The sequence below is a fragment of the Girardinichthys multiradiatus genome, chromosome 5 (genome assembly GCF_021462225.1).
Source record: "Girardinichthys multiradiatus isolate DD_20200921_A chromosome 5, DD_fGirMul_XY1, whole genome shotgun sequence".
NCBI lineage: Eukaryota > Metazoa > Chordata > Actinopteri > Cyprinodontiformes > Goodeidae > Girardinichthys > Girardinichthys multiradiatus.
Window position 1 is genome coordinate 52,818,578 of NC_061798.1, and position 22,953 is coordinate 52,841,530.

The 22,953-nt window shown below is 41.3% G+C and overlaps 2 protein-coding genes across 6 annotated transcripts in view; both read right to left on the reverse strand.

The window, feature by feature from the left end:
* The window catches only part of LOC124868394 (echinoderm microtubule-associated protein-like 6), a 57,465-nt gene extending 43,601 nt beyond the window's left edge, over positions 1–13,864 (reverse strand). Inside the window, exons 1-4 of one of the 3 annotated variants that reach the window (XM_047365615.1) lie at positions 12,428–13,864; positions 5,346–5,505; positions 4,895–4,993; positions 4,748–4,816 (exon numbers count right to left, since the gene is read on the reverse strand). In XM_047365615.1, coding sequence (XP_047221571.1) covers positions 4,748–4,816; positions 4,895–4,993; positions 5,346–5,505; positions 12,428–12,642 — 543 coding nt within the window. In that variant the 5' untranslated portion in view covers positions 12,643–13,864. The remainder of the gene's footprint in view (positions 1–4,747; positions 4,817–4,894; positions 4,994–5,345; positions 5,506–12,427) is intronic. The other 2 variants (XM_047365616.1, XM_047365617.1) reach the window with 2 other exon arrangements.
* A 4,143-nt stretch (positions 13,865–18,007) lies between these two features.
* LOC124868219 (spectrin beta chain, non-erythrocytic 1-like) overlaps positions 18,008–22,953 on the reverse strand; it is a 46,770-nt gene continuing 41,824 nt past the window's right edge. For 2 of the 3 annotated variants that reach the window (XM_047365189.1, XM_047365191.1), the window contains 4 exons: positions 22,503–22,717; positions 22,254–22,427; positions 20,230–20,272; positions 18,008–19,934 (listed from right to left, as the gene is read on the reverse strand). In XM_047365189.1, the coding sequence (XP_047221145.1) occupies positions 19,716–19,934; positions 20,230–20,272; positions 22,254–22,427; positions 22,503–22,717 (651 nt within the window). In that variant the 3' untranslated portion in view covers positions 18,008–19,715. The remainder of the gene's footprint in view (positions 19,935–20,229; positions 20,273–22,253; positions 22,428–22,502; positions 22,718–22,953) is intronic. The other variant, XM_047365190.1, reaches the window with a different exon arrangement.

Genomic DNA, 22,953 nt, shown 5'->3' on the forward strand with positions numbered 1-22,953 from the left:
AGGAGTATATATGGAGCATGGCGCAGGTAGAACAGGGAGACTGATTGCATAGTGCAGGTGGACCGAATGAAGTTGATTACAAGCTGTGGCAGGAGTGAAAAGAAAACATGGCTGGAACTAAATATAACAAGAAAATAATCAAACCTAAGAAACATACCTATAACAGAACAGACTACAAGAATCTTGAGAAATTAAATCTAAGCAATGAAATGAAGCACCACCTGGAAAACAAGAAGCAAGACCCAAAAATCAACTGTGAGAACAATATAAGGAAAGAACCTAAAACCCAAACACCCCTAAATCATGACAGAACCCCTCCTTCAAGGGCAGATACCAAACCCCCAAAAGAAACCAAAAACAATCCGAACTGGACTGGTGGAAGGGTCCTCAGAAGTTGTGCCAGAACCAAAAAGAAAAAAAAAAAAAAGAAATGTTCATGCATAGGATTCAGTTGAGGAACAGTCACTCAGGGAACTTGGCGGCCGTCGCTGGCAGCGAAGATGAGGACCTGGAGGGCCGGCAGAGGCATTGAGACCTTCGGGACCAGCGACAGCGCTGTAGACGAGGAACTGGAAGATGCCAGAAGCGTAGAGACCTTGACGGCCGTCGACAGCGGCGTAGATGAAGACCTGGAGCCCTATGTTGCAGTCTAGAGGGCCGACCAGGAAGCCACGAGCACCCACGACCCTCCCTGCCTGGACTCTGACCATGAGACTTGGGACCACAGCGAAGCTTAGGGGCCTTGGACTCCAGGGGTTCGGGGAGGAACTGATTCTGGACCAGAATCAGTTCCACCTCGAACCTCTGGAAGATCTTGGGACCTGGAGATGGTGGTTGGTCATTCTTGATCCTCTTAGAAGCGTCCAGCTGACCCTCAGAGGTAGGAGCAGCAACAGCGTCCAGCTGACCCTTAGAGGCAGGAGCAGGAGCTGAAGTGTCGGCAAGACCCTGAGAGGCAGGAGCATGAGCTGAGGAGTAGGCGAGACCCTCAGAGGCAGGAGCAGGAGCTGAGGCATTGCCGAGACCCTCAAAGGCTTGGATGAGAACTGAGCCGTCAAGAAGACCCCCAGTTTGCCTTCGAACCCATCAGGAACAGGAACAGGAAGCAGCTCACCTTTGAACCTCTCAGGAACAGGAAGCGGTTCGCCTTCAAACCTCTCAGGAACAGATTTAGGAACCGAAGTAGCGCTGATCCTCCGTAGCAAAAGCTGAAGCGTTGCACCAACTCTCAATGGCCCTTCTGAAGGTCCTGATCTGACGAGCTAAACACTCCATTCTCTCCTCCAGCTCATCAGACATTGCCAGGAACAACACAAAGTCAGATTAGGCCTCTGGCCGAATGAGCAGGATCGTCCTCCGAAAGTCTAGGCTATAGCAGCTGGCTGTACAGCCAAATAACAGGATCCTCCCCTAAAGGTTCACGCTGGAGCTGTGGAGCCAACACCAGCAGGCTGCACAGTACAGGGCACTGGAAACTGTTTACACCCACGTCCTCTCTGCTGGAACAGCTCTCTGCTCTGGGGTGAGGGTGCAGAGTTGTCGTGTCGACGGGGACCAGTTCCCATAGCAAGGATCGCCAGCCTTGAGCTGTCATAAGCCAACTGCTGCACAGGCAGGCCCGCAGTGCGGCGCAGCGTCTTCCCCGCCTCCAGAGACAGGTAAGTGAAGAGATCGATCCCCCTTTCGCTGGGACCCTGTCTGGCTGACGTGGTGCTCGGCAGCAAGGTTTTTAATAGTTTTGCAATTTTCAATAGTTTTTATTTTTATTTAGTTTTGACTTCACATTTTAAATTCTATTTTAGTTTTAATAGTTTTGAGCATTTGTTTGCTAGTTTAGTTTAGTTTTTATTTTTTTGAAAATGCTAAGTTTCAGTTTAGTTTTTATTAGTTTCAGTTATAGTTTTAGTCTTTTTTTCTGAAATCAAATCCGGGTACATTTCCAGCTCAGAGATTAAAAGAAATAAATGTTTTTAAGATATAAAGAAAACATTGGTACAGTTACAGTTTCATTTATTTTAAAGTATTTATTCATAATTAAACTAGAAAATTCAAGTGTAATGGCAGGAACGTCTATCCACACTGTTGTTGGCATTTCCTAAGAGTAATAAAACAAATAAATAGCAGTAGTAATGTCTGTCTTATTTCCTCTCCTACTTTTTCTAACACTTTTATTCTTTCCCTGCTCTTAGCTTCACTCTACTTTCTATCACTTTCAATTTTCCTCCTCTCTCATCTTCTATCAGATGTTCACTATTCTAAAAGAGACATAATATAATCACAATCCTCTCCAAAAACATTACGTATAACATACTGAAAAATTACATTTTAACAAATTGGATTTTTGTTTCAGATACCCTTTAATAGTTGAATATCTTTAGATACTAGGAAACTAGAATAACCCTTTAAATATTAACTTTGTAATTATTGAAGTATTTTCCTCAGTTGATGAAATACCAAAATTGCCATAGTTATTTACTTGGAGCTACAGGCTCATACAACAGAAGAAATGCACATTTAACCAAGTGATTCTCTCTCCCTTCTCATCATTCTCAGTTCAGGCAGTTCACATTCACTTTCCCTGTTTCTGACTCCTGTCAGTAATCTTTATATGTTCAAACTGAGTGGAAAACACCCCTCAGCCTGAGTTCACAAATCACAGTAATAAATTAGCAAAACAACTCATAACGAACTCAGGATATATAAACTAAAGGTCACCAATCAATTTTAAAACTTACTTTGGATGAATCCTTGTTGACACTGTAGCTCCAATTTAAAAAATCAGCGAGTTGTGCTCTTGTCTTCCTATTTGGTGTTCTGTTTGTTCATAAAAACTTGGTTTATTAGCATTTGTGTCCTCAACTTTCGTAAAACAAAAAACATCCAAGCCATTTTCATTTTACCAGTTTTTTGGATGTTGACAACAATAGTAAGGTTTCCTACCGCAAAATAAACCTTCATCACCACCAGGATCAGCCCGGGGAAAGGTTGTCTAAATCGGGGACATCTGGTCACCCCACACTGCAAGACACTTGGCTTTATCTAAAACGCAGTCATATTCAAAGTAATCCCAATTTGGACTCTGGTGCTCTATCCCAAGTTTTGCTGACATGACGCTAGGTGGGCTCACACTCCACCTTCTCCAGCAGCAGTGAAGAAGGCAGAACCTTCAGATCATTGGGCAGGTCTATGGGGTAAGAACGCTGTCAAAAACAATGTGTATGTAAAGACAGAAATGTGTGCATATTGAAGGTGGCAGATGCAGGCATGGACAGGCTTGGTAAAACAGACTTGGCATGAACAGATGAAGTTTTCCGCGACAAGTAAACAGAATAGAGCAGTATATATAGGTGCAGGTGGACCGAATGAAGCTGATAAGCTGTGGCAGGTGTGAACTCAAAACATGGCTGGAACTAAATATAACATGGACACTGTTTGATAGTTAGGATTAATTGGAATGTATGAAGCTGACTTGAAATCTGTATGATTCGATTGAACTGACTTTGTAAAGAGCCTTGAGACATGTGTTGTCAATTGGTGCTATATAAATAAAACTGAATTGAATTGAACATAATCAAACTTTAGAAATAACAGAACAGACTACAAGAATCATGAGCAATTAAATCTGAGCAATAAACTGAAGCACCACCTGGAAAACAATGATCAGAAGCAAGACCCAAAAATCAACTGTGAGAACAAAATAAGAGAAGAACCAAAACCCAAACACCCTTAAGTCATGACACGGTACAGTTTCTTTAAATCAAAGTGATGGAGCCACTGCCTGACCCACAATGAAGCAGGGTATTTTCCTCTCTCTGCCTCCAGCACCAGCATTTTATACTTTACTGGAGCGGCTTAATAAACACAAAGTCTTGAGTTGTCAGCGGCCAAACCATCTCTGTGTTCGGCATGAGGGGTTGACCACTGCTACAAGGTCAAGTAGGAAGAAAAAATAAATGAAAAACGTTTATGTAACCTAAATATTGGGCCTTTATTAAAAAAAATAAAAATAAAAAATCCAGACCATAATTTGATGGTTCGAAGGCCCAGTGCGGGGCCCTCCGTCCACCTTGCACCGAGGTACGACCCGGTTGTCCCCTCCTGTCAGAGGCGTGCCTTTATCAGCATGGGCTGAAAGGCCACTCAGCTTTAAGCCTGAGAACACCATCCCAGCTGTAAAGACCAGGGGTAGGTGGCAGGGTCATGCTGTGGGGGTACTTTGCTGCACTTCACAAAACAAATGGCATCATGAGGAAAGAACCTTATGTAAAAATATCGAAGCAACATCTCAAGAGATCAGCCAGGAACTCAAAGCTTGGACACAAATGGATCTTCTAAATACACAATGCCCCTCAGCATATCAGCAGATCAGTTACAAAGTGGCTTCAGGGCAACATGGTATTGTGAGAAGCTTGTGGAAGGATAGGTCAAACTGTTTAAAGAGCATTTCAGCCAAATACTCAAGAAATGTATGGAAAGTTCTGAATCTGAAGGAAGTAATTAAAAAAATCTCTCATTATTCTGGAAATTAGCAAATAGAAAGTTTGGCCAAACAGGAAAAGTTTAGTCTGATGAATGAAATGGTTGTGTCTTCCTATAAAGTGTAGAAATATCTGGTTTCACCCAAAACAAAAAACGTTTCGCCCCTTTTGGAAGTTTTTCTACTCCCAGAAATATTTTCTGCTTCATCATTTCTGAAATCTAAGCAGAAATCAGCTCCATCGTGATACTCTAGAGGGTGCTGTCTCACCTTAATGTGCTTGACTCCACAGGTGACCAGGCGGCTGGTCTGGAGTGGATCCCAGCAGATGTCAAAGATCTGGGGGAACAGTGACAGTAGCGTTAGAGAACGAGTCAACGTGTTACAACACCAAAACTTTACAGATAAGAGTCCTACTCTGTCCGAGTGGCCGGTTGCCATGGCGAGGACACGCCCTCTCCTCCAGTCCCAAATACACACCGTGTTCTTGGCGTCCAGCCCGACTGAGGCCAATCGCTATGACAACAGGGACATGAACCAAGCATGTGAAGTAATCTGCATCCATAAACCTTTGTAGCTCCACCCCCAACATGGAAACCACAGGGCTGGCAGATGAAGTTCCTCAGCTCAGAGAAAGGTGTGATTGAGTTCCTGAGGGCAGCTTCTTGGGGCCTTGCACTGAAAAGATGCTTTTTCTAAAGCAGTAAAAGCTACAACACTAGCATCACAACTCTGCTTCAAAACGTTCAATGTAGTATTCATTTATGGACAACCCACAGAATCAGAATCTCATTCGCCTAACACATTTATACTGGACTCTACCCTTTATGAAGTCTACTGCGTGACAACAGAAAGGGGGTGGCTTTACCTGACCGTCTGAGTCAAAGGCAAGACAGGCGACTCCGTGGGTGTGGATGTCCCTCAAGATGGAGACGGTCTGCATGGCGTAGGTGTCCCAGATACAGATGAACGGGTCTTTCCCCACTTGACCTGTTGCCACCTGGATCTTATCAGGGTGGATCGCCAGACTGCAAACAGAAAGAACGCTGCTGAAAGTCGGCCATACAGGCGTCCAAACTGTAACACACTGAGACAGTGTGGTAAAGAAAGCACACCAGCGTATACGCTTTTATTGTAAGCTTCATACTTTTAATGTCAGCTCTGTTTTTATCAAGATATTTTACTCTTGTTTTGTTGAATCTGTTCTTAACTTTGCTTTTCTTTGTTGGTACGGGTCACTTTCCATCAAAAATACGAATCACCTGCAAAGTATTGTCAAGGTTTGCAGTAAAATTGCTGGCATATCTCTTAATGATGAGTGATCTGCATAATTCTAGATCCTTAAAGAAACCTAGGATGATTTTGGCTGATCCCAGCCATCCTTTGTGGGCAGAATTTTTGCTGTCTTGGTCACAGATGCGCCAGCAAGACGTGCACCAACAATTTGTCCTCTTTTGAACTCTGGTATGTCACCCATAATGTTGTGTGCATTTCAATATTTTGAGCAAAACTGTGCTCTTACCCTGCTAATTGAACCTTCACAATCTGCTCTTACTGGTGCAATGTGCAATCAATGAAGACTGGCTACCAGGCTGGTCCAATTTAGCCATGAAACCATATATATATATATATATACATACATATACATATGTATATATATATATATATATATATATATATATATATATATATACATATGTATATGTATGTATATATATATATATATATATATATATATATATATATATATATACATACATATACATATGTATATATATATATATATATATATATATATATATATATACATATGTATATGTATATATATATATATACATATACATATGTATATATATATATATATATACATATGTATATGTATGTATATATATATATATATATATATATATATATATATATACATATGTATATGTAAGTGTGTATATATATATATACACACACATAAATATATATATACACATATGTATATGTATGTATATATATATATATATATATATATATATATACATACATATACATATGTATATATATATATATATATATATATATATATATATACATATGTATATATATATATATATATATATATACATATGTATATATATATATATATATATATATATATATATATATATACATATGTATATGTATATATATATATATATATATATATATATATATACAGTACAGACCGAAGGTTTGGACACACCTTCTCATTCAAAGAGTTGTCTTTATTTTCATGACTATGAATATTTTAGCTTCACACTGAAGGCATCAAAACTATGAATGAACACATGTGGAATTATATACTGAACAAAAAAGTGTGAAACAACTGAAAATATGTCTTATATTCTAGGTTCTTCATAGTAGCCACCTTTTGCTTTGATTGCTGCTCCACACACTCTTGGTATTCTGTTGATGAGCTTCAAGAGGGAGTCACCTGAAATGGTTTTCCAACAGTCTTGAAGGAGTTCCCAGAGATGCTTAGAACTTGTTGGCCCTTTTGCCTTCACTCTGCGGTCCAGCTCAACCCAAACCATCTCGATTGGGTTCAGGTCCGATGACTGTGGAGGCCAGGTCATCTGGCGCAGCACCCCATCACTCTCCTTCTTGGTCAAATAGTCCTTACACAGCCTGGAGGTGTGTTTGGGGTCATTGTCCTGTTGAAAAATAAATGATGGTCCAACTAAACACAAACCGGATGGAATAGCATGCTGCTGCAAGATGCTGTGGTAGCCATGCTGGTTCAGTATGCCTTCAATTTTGAATAAATCCCCAACAGTGTCACCAGCAAAGCACCCCCACACCATCACACCTCCTCCTCTATGCTTCACGGTGGGAACCAGGCATGTAGAGTCCATCCGTTCACCTCTTCTGCGCCGCACAAAGACACGGTTGTTGGAACCAAAGATCTCAAACTTGGACTCATCAGACCAAAGCACAGATTTCCACTGGTCTAATGTCCATTCCTTGTGTTCTTTAGCCCAAACAAGTCTCTTCTGTTTGTTGCCTGTCCTCAGCAGTGGTTTCCTAGCAGCTATTTTACCATGAAGGCCTGATTCACACAGTCTCCTCTTAACAGTTGTTCTAGAGATGTGTCTGCTGCTAGAACTCTGTGTGGCATTGACCTGTTCTCTAATCTGAGCTTCTGTTAACCTGCGATTTCTGAGGCTGGTGACTCGGATGAACTTATCGTCCGCAGCAGAGGTGACTCTTGGTCTTCCTTTCCTGGGGCGGTCCTCATGTGAGCCAGTTTCTTTGTAGCGCTTGATGGTTTTTGTGACTGCACTTGGGGACACTTTCAAAGTTTTCCCAATTGTTCGGACCGACTGACCTTCATTTCTTAAAGTAATGATGGCCACTCGTTTTTCTTTACTTAGCTGCTTTTTTCTTGCCATAATACAAATTCTAACAGTCTATTCAGTAGGACTATCAGCTGTGTACTGTATCCACCTCCTGTACAACACAACTGATGGTCCCAACCCCATTTATAAGGCTTGAAATCCCACTTATTAAACCTGACAGGGAACACCTGTGAAGTGAAAACCATTTCAGGTGACTACCTCTTGAAGCTCATCAACAGAATACCAAGAGTGTGCGGAGCAGTAATCAAAGCAAAAGGTGGCTACTTTGAAGAACCTAGAATATAAGACATATTTTCAGTTGTTTCACACTTTTTTGTTAAGTATATAATTCCACATGTGTTAATTCATAGTTTTGATGCCTTCAATGTGAAGCTACAATATTCATAGTCATGAAAATAAAGACAACTCTTTGAATGAGAAGGTGTGTCCAAACCTTCTATATATATATATATATATATATATATATATATATATATATATATATATATATATATATATATATATATATATATATATATGTATATATATACAGGTCCTTCTCAAAATATTAGCATATTGTGATAAAGTTAATTATTTTCTATAATGTAATGATGAAAATTTAACATTCATATATTTTAGATTCATTGCACACTAACTGAAATATTTCAGGTCTTTTATTGTCTTAATATGGATGATTGTGGCATACAGCTCATGAAAACCCAAAATTCCTATCTCACAAAATTAGCATATTTCATCCGACCAATAAAAGAAAAGTGTTTTTAATACAAAAAACGTCAACCTTCAAATAATCATGTACAGTTATGCACTCAATACTTGGTCGGGAATCCTTTTGCAGAAATGACTGCTTCAATGCGGCATGGCATGGAGGCAATCAGCCTGTGGCACTGCTGAGGTCTTATGGAGGCCCAGGATGCTTCGATAGCGGCCTTTAGCTCATCCAGAGTGTTGGGTCTTGAGTCTCTCAACGTTCTCTTCACAATATCCCACAGATTCTCTATGGGGTTCAGGTCAGGAGAGTTGGCAGGCCAATTGAGCACAGTGATACCATGGTCAGTAAACCATTTACCAGTGGTTTTGGCACTGTGAGCAGGTGCCAGGTCGTGCTGAAAAATGAAATCTTCATCTCCATAAAGCTTTTCAGCAGATGGAAGCATGAAGTGCTCCAAAATCTCCTGATAGCTAGCTGCATTGACCCTGCCCTTGATAAAACACAGTGGACCAACACCAGCAGCTGACACGGCACCCCAGACCATCACTGACTGTGGGTACTTGACACTGGACTTCTGGCATTTTGGCATTTCCTTCTCCCCAGTCTTCCTCCAGACTCAGTCCACTGCTTCCGCAGGTCCTCCAAGGTCTGGAATCGGCCCTTCTCCACAATCTTCCTCAGGGTCCGGTCACCTCTTCTCGTTGTGCAGCGTTTTCTGCCACACTTTTTCCTTCCCACAGACTTCCCACTGAGGTGCCTTGATACAGCACTCTGGGAACATCCTATTCGTTCAGAAATGTCTTTCTGTGTCTTACCCTCTTGCTTGAGGGTGTCAATAGTGGCCTTCTGGACAGCAGTCAGGTCGGCAGTCTTACCCATGATTGGGGTTTTGAGTGATGAACCAGGCTGGGAGTTTTAAAGGCCTCAGGAATCTTTTGCAGGTGTTTAGAGTTAACTCGTTGATTCAGATGATTAGATTCATAGCTCGTTTAGAGACCCTTTTAATGATATGCTAATTTTGTGAGATAGGAATTTTGGGTTTTCATGAGCTGTATGCCAAAATCATCCGTATTAAGACAATAAAAGACCTGAAATATTTCAGTTAGTGTGCAATGAATCTAAAATATATGAATGTTACATTTTCATCATTACATTATGGAAAATAATGAACTTTATCACAATATGCTAATATTTTGAGAAGGACCTGTATATATATATAGTAGCTGTTTTTTATGTTTTCACTGCTGTCTGCACCACAAACTGCCGCTTGAAGATAATAAAGTTCACTTGACTTGTCTTGACATACAGATGATGTCTTCAACCCGGCAACCCACCGGTTACAGGACAAACTCCTGCCCTGTAAACTTGAACCTGTAAACTAACTCTGCTAACTTCAGCATGTCTGGTAACATCATGCTGCATGCGTAGATAAGAACCTGAAGAAGGTGATCCTGGGGAACACCTCAGATGATGTAGTCCTTATGAACACCTAAGATGTTGGCTGTGTTAGACAGCAGAACTTTATGGAAGATGACGCAGAGATCTGTCTCACCAGCATAGAAGACATGGTTTTCCACAGAGGGGAGATGGATCAACAGTGGTTTAAAGCCAAACTTACAGACTAAACCTAAAGTGTGAAAACAGCCCAAACATGGCTAGATCCACCAACACTGTGGTAGGTTCTTTTTGTATTTAATAAAATTCTGTCATGGGTCAAAATCTGTAAATGTTCTGCTGAGTTATTCATCTTGTCTCCACTAGAGGCAGCGTCGGGCCTGGAAGCTGCTTAGTGACCCGTTCAGGGTCCAGGCACACTGATTCACTGCAGGGACTGTGACACAGAGAGTGTGTATGTTAACAGGGCTATCTCAGCCTCACACACACACACACACACACACACACACAGATACTTCAGCCTAACCTTCACCAGTCCACTGTCCGACCCTAACAATAGCCCAAGGAATAACATTCTGACTTATTAGGAATGTGCTCGGAGACGTTCCTGCAGGATGCCTACTGACACCAGCTTTCGGTGTGTCTGCTCAAAACAAACACGCCAGCCAATCATAACTCAACGCATGTCTGTGTCAGCAGCAGTTTCTGAGTGATGACGACCTAACATGCTGAACCCACTGTCCTGACACAGAAGATGCTAACTCTGTGAAGGTCTCTCTGAGGTCTTTCTGAGCTCAGCAGGCAGTTGCTGTTTACAGGCAGGTTGTTAATTTCCTCTGACAGGTTTGTTTCTGCAAGCCTTTTGTGGTTCTCTCAGAGCTTCTGACAAAGGACAGAAATATGTAATATATGTCGGCTGTTCTGTTTTTATTTGAAGCCTCACATCAGAACATCAGACAATCTGAACCACAGCTCATCAGTGATCACCATCAGACTGAAGAAAGCATATCACTCAGATTGTCAGGCAGGTTCTGAACTGTGTTCTTCCTCTGGTTATCCTGAACTATCTCTGTAGTTATGCTGCTATAGGCTTAGGCTGCTGGAGGACATAATGACCACTTTCACTCTATCTACTACATTCTCCTACTACTCTCCAATTGTGTTATTTGCTGTTATTTCAGCTTTTAACTCTATGTTCTCTGTTTTTTCTCTTCCTAGAAGCTACACCTGGCCTGACTCTGTGTTTAGCTGTGGCACCTTTCTGGAGGGTAACATCAGCTGAGCCGCTGCTGCCAACAACTTAATGCTCACCTTCTAGAGATGATCCACTATGTGCTCTCTTTCACCCTCTAGACTTGAAAACTGGCTCAGAGTTGATCTGCTTAGCTGTCTTTCTCTCTTAGATGAAGCCTCTAAAGGAGCTACAACCATTAATGTTTTCATTTTGTTTATGTATTTTATGAATCTTTTTGTGTCTCTGCTCTGTTCTCTCAAACCCCCAGTCGGTCGTGTCAGATGGCCGCTCACATTGAGCCTGGTTCTGCTGGAGGTTTCTTCTTGTTAAAGTGTTTTGCTACATGCATGCTCTGTATGAGGGATTGCTACACAGTCCCTTTGAATTTGACGGAACTGGTTGATAACTAGGACCTAATAGGAATGGATGTAACCGACTTGGCCTCAGTCTGTATGACTGGACTGATTATATATTTATGTACATAAATTTGATTTTTTTGTAATGTGCCTTGTGATAACCGCTGTTATAAATAAACATAATTAATTGAATTGAATCTTGTTCCTCAGCTGATTGGAGGAAGATTTTATCAGGAGGAAAATAATCCATGATTAGTAAATGTTAAACAGTGACTGAAACCTTCTGCAGAACGATGACATGTGATACCTGGAGATATTATTCTACCTTCACCGATATTCTGATTACATTGTGGTTCCCTCTCCTGTGCTAAATAAAACGGTGGAAATAGTTCCAAGACTCAGAAACAGAGAGAATTGGCACCGCAGAACCATCAGGATGTCTCCTTTACCCAGCCTAGTCAGAACCAAGTCTGGATAAATGTTTTGTCCTCTTGTACCCTAAAGATACATAAGAACAAAAGTTTTCTTTCCTCTCCCAAACTTTCTCTTCAAGTTACCATTAGAACTCAGACCAGAGAGAGCAGAGAGCCTTTCATCATGGTTTACCTTTAATCCGCTTCTAGAATAGGCTGAATATTCAGGTTCTGACTCCCCCATCCTCCGCCCCTTCTTATCATCTGCTTTATGAAAAAATGTTTTTCACTGGATTCATCTTTCAGGTAGAAAATTACATACATTTAACAGATTATGAGTTTGATCAATTTTGCGTATAAATACAGTTAATGTGACTGTGGATGGATGGATGGATAAACAGATGGATGTTAGGAAGGAAATATTTAACCTCCTGCCATTTTGGATCCGCCTCCTCACCTGATGATGTCATCATTGTGGCCCAGGAAGAACTTCTGTGTGTGTTCCCGGGTGTTGTAGACCACACCCACCCCAGCTACAAAGTAAACCACCTCCTTCCCTGCTGTGTAGTACAGGTTGTTCCGGCACTGGTGGCCCCGGTAACCGTGGATCCACTCCAACCGGAGCTGGCAGCGCGGTGCCGTTTTATCCGACATGTTGGGTTCCAGCAGCATTCAACAAGTTCTGAGCACGTTCAGTCTGACTGCTGGGAGCTGTAGTCTCTCTTTGGAGTTCTTTTAACTGAGCAACAGCCAACTACACTTCCCATAATGCCACTCTCCTAATTGGAGAAAACACAAACTCGGACATTCATCAAATCTTCCTATTAACAAACATGGTTCCTTCAGATCATGGGTGGTTCTATCAGATCATGTGTGGTTCCTTCAGATCATGGGTGGTTCTATCAGATCATGTGTGGTTCCTTCAGACTTGAAACAAGTTCATTCTCAAGAATAAGGCTGTATTCATTCACCATGTCTTGCATTGTTTCATATTCAGAAGACAAAAGCTCAGCTAAATCTGCTGAAACAGTTAATTTATTCTATAGAAATAAAAATGTCTCTGCTGTGAACAGATTTATTATATCTTTGGTTGGAAAATGAATGTTTATCATATTTTATTCATATAAAAAGTTTAAATGTATTCAGGTTCTAGCCTGAGTTTAATTTTTCACATGATTAAAAATAATATTTTATTACTTATTATCCAGAGAAATTGAGCAGCTGTGTTTAAATAAAACAGAGTCTCACAGGTTTAATTTGATATTAATATCTGGTGTAAATCCGATCTGAACCCAGTTCACATAAAAACTAGTTTAAACCTGCAACTGCAAAACCTGTTTCTTTAGAATAAGAATTCGGTTGGAGCTCTGAGTCCATCATCCTGGATCAATAATACGGACAAAAGCACATCCTCAGCGGGCTGGCGCGGCTCTGATCAGCCCACTAGGTTTCGGTCCGGTCGGATAAGCTGCGGACACGAACCCAATCACAATTTCATCATTTAATTCCGTTGATGACTCCGGGAAGGCTGGAATTGCAGAAAATCCCTCCGCCGTCTGTTCAGCCTGAAATCCGCAGATTACAGAACCAGAATCTGACCTCGCTGCTCCTAATCAGCCCCTCGGCCCACAGTGACAGGTTCTGCAGCCGGACAGACACTCAGGGCGGTTCCAAAGGCACCAACAGCCCGCTGGACCCAAAAAAACAGGAGCAAAGCGGGAATAATAACGGGAAGTTTAGGGATCACTGACCACATCAAGATGGAAACAGTGAGAAAGACTTCCTCCGGAGAATTTCAAAATAAAAGCCGCTGAAGCTTCCTGGTCAACTTCCAATCATTTCTTCCTCTTTTTATAATCATTGTTGTTATTATTGGTGGTTTTATCTAGATGCCTAATGTTTTGTGTTCAGTCTGAATGAGGTGAAGTAAATGGGTCTACTAGTATCCATCCATCCATCTTACAGTGATCACAGGAGCACCAGGACTGGACCAAGGACCAATGGGGCGGTCCATGCGGTGGGCCACACATGGCACTGTGATGTAAAGAAAGCGAGTTTTCGGCTGTAGTTTGATGGATGGACAATGCTCTGCTGGAGGAATCTGCTGCTGCCTGTTTATTAAAAAGGGTTTAAAGTATTTTGGCTGAAACAAATGAAACTTTATTTTAGTTCCGATTTTTCTCTTAAAGGGGCACCACAGCTCTCTGTGTCAAGATCTGAGTTATGGACCAAACCAAGTCTTGCTATGTGCTCTGGACCTGAATGTTTCCAGGTGTGAGAGCAATCCAAAAATTCTGCTGCTGTCACTTTAATGGATCTGTTTATTGTGCGAATGCTTTAAACAGTGTTCCTGTTTCTCTTTATTATTATTAACATTATATATATCTAACACTTTTTAGGCACCTATCTCCTCCTTCATACTTTGTGCTATTTCGAGGTAAATATGTTGTATTAATATGGCATGTTGTAATGAAATTATACAGTTTATAATAAACATGTGTAGCAGTATGATAGTGACACTGTATTGTTCTTTATTTATTGTTTAGTTTTCACGATGCCAAGGTGTCCTAGTGTCAAGAGAGCTGAGAGAAATTACAGATACCAAGACATCAGTATGAGACGTGGGTCTTCATTTCTTGTGTAAAACTGGTGCAGTTACACAAATTGCTGTTATTCTTGCAAATTTCACTCTATAGAAATAATTTATGCATCAAACCGTAGCTCTGTGTTTCTGCTTTCAGGTAATATAAGTGTCATCGCCGTAGGTTTTACGGTTTTCTTTAAAATCCTACCTGAGCACAGAAATGTCACACCTCCTGACCCATTGGAATCAATACAAAATGTAAGAAAAGGAAGGACTGCGAATTTTAGTGAAAAGGGTCATTTTCGAATCGCACAATCTCCTAAATGGCAGTATGTAGACACACGAGCTTCTTAGTTTTTAGCTTCAATGGGTCCTCTCACTCACAAGGGATTAGTTTGATACCTTTTACCGTTTTCCTGTGAGATAGGTTTGTTTCAGAGTAAAAAATCTGCCTTCACTTAGGTTAAAATGTTCAAAATGATCCATTTTTTACAGGGTCACACCTCCTACTCAGATTTTTGTAGAAACTTGAAAAGCTTCATGATTGTTCAGCAAAGCGTGCGGATTCATACGGTGCATGAATCAAATCGATAGTCCTTATAGTTTCCGAGTTATTTAAAGTTGTTCAAGATCATGTTCAGGCATTTTTGTCTTTTTCTCCTTTTGTCCCATTAGGTAGGTCTTGGGAGCTGCTCCATGTTAAAAAGGCCGGCCAGTTAGAAGGCAGAGTGACGTCCTTCCTTAGAAAAACAGCAGGTGTCGAATTTCTCTGACACTCGATGCTGATTGGCTAATCCATGGCTGCCCTTCACCCCTCCCCCCACACAGAAACATAACTACATAAATGGGAGGAGATGCTGCAGCAGCTCACACTAACGATTACCAGGAACTAACCTCCATCAGAACCATGAACAACCTCCATCAGAACCAGGAACAACCTCCATCAGAACCAGGAACAAACCTCGATCAGAACCAGGTCCAAACTCCATCAGAACCAGGAACAAACCTCCATCAGAACCAGGTCCAAACTCCATCAGAACCAGGTCAAAACTACATCAGAACCAGGAACAAACTCCATCAGAACTAGGTCCAAACTCCATCAGAACGAGGTCCAAACTACATCAGAACCAGGTCCAAACTCCATCAGAACCAGGTCCAAACTACATCAGAACCAGGAACAAACTCCATCAGAACTAGGTCCAAACTCCATCAGAACCAGGTCCAAACTACATCAGAACCAGGTCCAATTTACATCAGAACCACGAACAAACTCAATCAGAACCAGGAACAACCCTCCATCAGAACCAGGTCCAAACTCCATCAGAACCAGGTCCAAACTCCATCAGAACCAGGGACAAACCTCCATCAGAACCAGGTCCAAACTCCATCAGAACCAGGGACAAACCTCCATCAGAACCAGGTCCAAACTCCATCAGAACCAGGTCCAAACTACATTAGATCCAGCTACAGCTCCGGAGGTTAGCTAGAAGCTAACCCTTTGTTCACAGAGCTTTCTTCAAACTTCGTCGTCGCCCAGACAACTCCTCCTCGATTCAAACGAGGTTAGGGTTTGGGCAGAGAGAAGTGATTTAGATTGAAATGATCTAAACGTTTTTCATTTTATGAAGTTTGGTTTTGTTTGTGTTGAACTTTGTGCTAGCAGGCTATCTGCAGCATACGTGCTCAGTTTTTTTCTTTGTTTGTGTTTTTATTAAAGTTAAGACAAACTTTATTGAAGGGTGATTTTAAACAGAAGATTGATCATAACGCGCCGTCCGCGCTTATGCATTTTAACCCTTTTATTAACGGTATTTTAAAGGTGTGTGTTTGATTCTGGTGCTAAGCTATCAGCTTCTTTTGTTAGCTTCAACTGCTAACAGCTAAGAACATGTGCTTGCTGCCAAATAATATTTACCATAATATTTACCAGAAAGGTTGTTAGTTTTCAATCCAGTAAATAATGTGTCCCTAACATCATTTTACTAAATTTGATAACTAAGTAAACACCATTAAGCCCCATTTCTCCAGAAAGATTTGGCTCTTTTCCAAAATATTCCCTTAATAATATTTCTTTAAATATTATTTGAATAAATAAAGGCAGCTAATGAGACACCATTGAGAATTAGTCATCCAGAAGGTTGGTTTTATTCAGCAGATATTATTTTATTAAAATAATATTTTATCTGATCTTTCATTGTGAATGGTTGTCTAAAGGTTTGCTGATTGTTTCCTAAGTTGGTTCCAAGACACTTAAGTTATTAACTTCATTTCCAGATTCTACAAGATAATCCTTGGTTCTCAAACATAAACATTGCATGATAATGTTGCATCACTCTTTTGGTCATAATTATCAATCATCTTTAATCAACTTGTTTATATTGTATATAGTCCATTAGTCTTCATTATTCTTTAATTCTGCTTGGTAGTTTAGTTGGATTGTTTTAGCAAAGTAAAGAGTTTGTTGATTGAAATATGTTTGACTTTGAGTTGACTTATTTTTGTTAATAAATTCTTGTATTTTAAGAAATTGTGTGAATTTATTCCATATATGTGCAGAGTTTATGCTGTTCAATAATGTCAGAGCTCGTCTCACACCTTTCTATTCTGTCCTAATACCATCGCCTTACTGGGCTGGTATTCACAGGACAATCCTTAACAGACCCAAATATTATTTAATAAAATATTAATATTAATATTAAATAATATTCTCAGATTCATAGTCACAACACTTTGACATTAGTACATTTTATCCCCATATTTTTACATTTTCTGCTCCTTTTGTAGGTTTTGTTCTGAGCCAATCAGGTGTGAGTGTGGGTTTCTGACCTTTTCAGAGAGAAACAAGCACGAATCCCATGGGTCTCAGGATGGAACCTTGGGGAACCCCACATGTCAACTGATGTAAAGTTACAAGTTACTTTTTGACACTAAAAAACCCTGTCCTTCAAATAAGACTCAAACCAGCCAAGTTTGGTACCAGAAGACAACTGCGCCGAGGTCCAATAATACCAGCACTGTGGTTCTTCTACAGTCTGCATTCATGTGGATGTATTTGAACACTTTGACAGGGCAGTCTGGGTACGGTGGTGAGGAATATAACATATTTTCATTGAACTGGCATGTCTTAATATTTCTGTATTTAATCAAGTACATTTGTTCACATTTATTTTTTAATATTCCTACTGCTCTACTGAACTAAATTAAATTAAATTTCTTTATCTCTTAATGTGCCAAAAAAAAAACATTCAAACAACTTGTGATAAGCTAAATAATACCAATAAAAGTAAAATATTAAAAACAAGAAAAGAAAAATGTAAAATCTGGATTTGTTTTGTTTTTTAAATTTTTATCAGATAAAATCTCAAAGTTTGTATTTGAAGCAAATATTCAGTTTAGGAACTGAGAAAAACGCTTTAACCTTAAAGTTTTAACAAGAAATCCAAGAAAAAATGCTGAATTATTGAAAATGTTTAATATCAGAAAGTAAAGTCACAATATAATAAGTTATATGGAAAAAAAAGGAAATAAATTTCAGGATTTTGAGGAAATTAATTGAAAAAGTAAAAAAGTGAAAAAATCTGAATGTTTTGAATTAAAACGACAATAAAAAAAGCAAGAAAAGATGTTTCTGTGGGAATTTGACAATGTGATGAAATGACATCACAGAACAGGAAGTGAGGTCATAGTTTAAAAGCTTTAATGAGTTGGCAGCTTTAACAGGTGCAGCTTCATACATGAGAAAAGCTTTAATAGGTCATTCCTAACGATGCAGCTCGGATTGTGCAGAAACACGAACTTCCATACATGTTCGCTACATTACGGATACAGTGACGCGGAGCGAGCGACAGAACCAAAGAAGAAGAAGAAGACGGGTCAAGTGGGCTTACATGAAGCATGCAGGTGAACAATTTTACACCCAACACAAAAGATTAACTCCGAAGCCGTAAAAAGTTGGTCCAGTTTCTCAGCAACGTCCCTTCAGAACCGAGGAAAAATAAAAACACAAAGATAAGTTCAGGAAAATCAGAACCAGAGCGACCAGGTCCTGCTTCATGGAGCCAACGGGCCGAGCAACAACCAATCATTGGGCCAGCAGAAAAAAACAGGTGGGACACAACACTGACCAATCAGAGGCCGGGCAGCATCTCACTGACTTTAAGGGGAAACAAATGACAACTGAACAGAATCAGAAACATCCAGAACCAACCAAGTGGGCCGACGCTGGTGAAACTTTCAGTTTTTCAGAATCTCATCAGTTGTCCACCTCTACCACTGATTGATCAGTGTGACATCATGAGTGACATCAGCAGCAGCAGCTGCTTATTGGCTTTTAAAGTTTAGTAAATGTGGTTCTGATATGTCAGAACAGTGGACGCGCAGAATCAGGGTCAGATCAATTCTGCTTTAGAGACGGTTTCAAAATCTCTACTAGTTTTGAGGCAGAACCAAGCTTTGGATCCCAGTTTTGGATTGATTCTCCAGATTTTGAGCCCAGTCCCAAGCAAATTTATATCCTCTCCTTGGTTCTGGAATAGAATTACTTTTATATCCTGGTTTGGATCAGTTCTGCTGCAGAACTAGTTTTTAGATCCTGGTCTCAGATCATCTCTGCACTGGAACCAGTTATACTGAAGGTCCCACTCTGGGATTGATTGTGCAGCAGAATCATTTTAGGTCCTGGTCTGGGATCAGTTCTGCAGGAACCAGTTTTAGATCCTGGTTAAGGATGGGTTCGGCAGCAGAACAATTTTCTGAGCCTGGTCCTAAACCAGCTCAACAGTAGAACCAGTTTCATAACCTGGTCTTGGATGGATTCAGTAGTACTAGTTTTAGATACTGGTTCTGCAGTGGAACCAATTCTGGACCTAACTCTGGAATTGGTTCTCCAAGAATCAATTCTGGATCTAACCTTGGGATCCAGAAGGTGTTCTGCTGCTCGACCATTTCTGGATCCCGTTCAGGGATCAGTTTTGTAGCAGAGGTGAAGAGCTGACAGACTTCATGAAGGTTTCGGGAAAGTTCTGGATGTGCAGTTTGGATCCCAGTAAAGCTGACAGGAGCTGAATGTGAGTCGGCGCTCCGAAGCAGGTCAGGTCGGAATATTTCCTGCTTTGGAGCACCGGGTTCAGTTCCACCAACGTGCCTCCTGGTGGCTCTTCTGCTACTGCTTCTTCTTGCTAAACAGACTGAAGCGTTTCTCCTTGTCCTTCTCCTTGTCTTTCTCTCTCTTCCCAGGACTGGACTCGGTGGTGAGCGACACAGTGGCCGGTAGCGTCTGAGCACGCCCGGTGGACGGCGTGCCGGGGTTGCTGCCGTGGAGTTCAGAGCGCTCTGCGGTGGCGGCATTCAGGACGGCCTGGATCCAGGTGCTCATCTCCTCCTGCAGGGGGCGACAGAGGTCAGGACACATGTTCAGACAACATGCTGCTGAAAATCACGGTGAGTAAACCTGATCCAGAGTCTGTTGGAGAACAGACCTGGATATTTATCTGAACCATAAACTATGGTGACAGTTCAGAAGAATCAGTACGTTAAAATCCTCTTTCAGCAATTTTATCCAAAAGTAACCACCTCAGGTTGGTAAAGATTCTGGAACCCGGTTAGTTGGAGAGGATGGTTTTGTTTTATTTCTCTTTTTATTTCTGATCCCAACTTGAGGGAAACAGGATACTCACTTCATCTTTGGCTTGGAATAGATACTCATTTCCATCGGAAACTCTGAAAGAGAAGAAGAAGAACAGCATGGAAAGGTCAGATTCATTCAGGAAGTCGCTTCGGATGTTTCAATTCAATTCAAAGATACTTTATTGATTCCTGAGGGGAAATTAGAAGTCCAGTAGAACCCATCCAAACATACATCATGACACAAGACAAGGGGGGGACGGGTCACCGAGGCTTTGCTGCCCACTCACAGGCGCTGCCCTTGTTAGATGAGAAAAGAGGCCACATTAGGAAAGTAGAGGAAAATAAATCATATTTCACACTTTATCCTTAGCAGGATACAGTTTGAGATTGTAAAAAACCTCAGAACAAAGAAGCAACAAGTTGTCAAAACAACATCATGCTGGGAACGGTGAAGGTGGTGTGAGGGGTGCATATGTTTATCTTGAGCATGTGTGTGTGTGCAAGTAAGTCCATGAAGCAATGTCACAGAGGCCATTGTCCTTGATGGTTTGTTGGAATGTACATCAACCGGCCACAAAGTTCTGAGCAGGTCCACAGATGTCCTCAGGGAAGGGAGGGAGCAGAGGGAGCAGAGCGTCATGTTTACATAACTTCTAGGAGAAGTTGAAGATAACCAGCCATCAAGGCCGTGCAGGGGAGCCAGATTCAGAAAAACAATAATTATTTGGGTTAGGCTGACTCTTAATTTCCCGTCAGCCTTGAGAGTCTCGCTGGTGCTTCTCAAAGGCGAATCCAAACAGCCAAATTCCTGGTCTTTCTGCCAGATCCAAGCGAACAACTTTCTCCAAGATTTATCCCATTTCACCCCTGAGTCCAGGAACCGCAACCTGCCTGCGATCGTAAGGATCACATCCAGTCTGCGATTCAGCTCACGTAACATCTCAGTCTGAGTGTTGATCGCTCTGAAGATCCCATCATACATGCCAGGCAGCCTCACAATGGCCAGAACAGCTGCTGACATTCTCCGAATTTCTCGATATGCCAGGTAACCGCTGACTCCAAAAAGCAGAAATCCTGATATCAAACATCCAATTATATACACATCTTCCACATCCTCGACTGACATTATCGACAGACACACAATCCTCCACTTCTGCCAGGAGTCCATCGTGTATCCGGAGAAAAATGTCCTGCCCGGGCAAGTGGGCTCTCCTTCACCCTGTCTTCTCATCGAGAAAATTTGATCAATTGCATTGAGAGACCTGCTGACCAAATCCATAACTAAGAATTTTGGAAGATATGCAAAAAGAGGCTCCAAAAAGAAGACAAGACACAGAGCTGAAGCAGGGTAGATATGGGAGGGGGTGGGAGACAGAGAGATGTTTGTTTGGATCTTGAGGTTCTGATGGTCACTCAATGAGCTGAGACCAAATCAGTTGGAGGGAAAGAAGATTGTGACAACATGAGGAACAGAGTGTTTATTCTCTGAAGGTCCAATCAGAGATGACTGCCTCTGTGTCAGATGAACAGTTTAAACTAGTTTATGCCGGTTTCAGTTGGTTTTCACTGATACCAGTTTAAAACAGTTAATTCAAGTTTAGACCAACTTGTACTGGTTTATAGCAGTTGTAGGACAAGGTGAATTAATTTGTAGAACAGCATTCATACAGAAGATGCTTATTGCTACAAGAACAGAGGAACTGAGATAACAGCAATCACACTAAAAACACTAAATACATCAGAAGAACATTACATCAAATCATGCTGAACTGATTTAAACTGTTTGAAATTATTTTGTACCAGTTTAAACAGGTTTTGATCTGGTTTAGACTCTTTTGTAGCAGTTTAGACAGGTTCTGCATTGCTTTCTGAAGGCCTGGTGTCTGCCTCGGAAAGATGAAGCAAGCCAGTTTTGGCCAATGAATTGTTCACTCTGCACCATAGCGTTCTGTCAGATCGCTGATGGACCGCTCAGCCGACATGGACAGATTTAACATCACAAAGGCTGGAAAAATGCAGCCTGTCACTGCTTCTAAACTGGTCTGGGTTTGGTTCTGGATTGTCTCATCCTTACCTGAGCTTGAAGACATGTTTCTTCTTCTTGTAGTCTGACGCGACATCACCAGTGGCATCCTTCAGGCTCACGGGCAGCTCGCCGTGGTAGGACACGCCCTGACCTGCCGCCTTGCTGTCCTTGTAGAAGCCCAGTTCCTGGTTGCTGATGATGCAGTACACATTGTGCCAGGACCTGCCAATCACAGAGCAGCAGGGGTCAGGTGATGCGACGTCAGAGGGTGAAGCCAGGCAGTGCGACGGATCTCACCTGTTGGAGGCCTTCTTGTTGTGCCCCTCCCACTCGTGTTTGCGGTGCAGGAAGCCTTCAAGCTGTGACAGAGAGTCCTGGTTCTTGGTGGGTAGAGTGGACGACTGGCTGTTTTTGGTCTTCCTGCCAGAGGTCGGCGAGGGGGCAGGGCTTGGTTCCTTGGAGCTGCGCTCAACAATCCCATTGACCAGACAGCCATCTTCCACCGCATCCTGCTGGTCCAGATTGGATAAGACAGTTTTATCATAACAACGTAAGATTCTGATATAAAGGTGTTCAATATTTCTTGTTTTACCCTAACAAGTCTGACTGATAGAAGCCCCACAGTTAAACTCAAGGAATCTGAATTTATTCATTTGAAATGCTTTCCTGGGGTCAGTTATGGTTCAAATGTTAACATGAACCGTAGCATACCGTAAATGATCTGTTAATGACCTTTGTCAGGATTTAC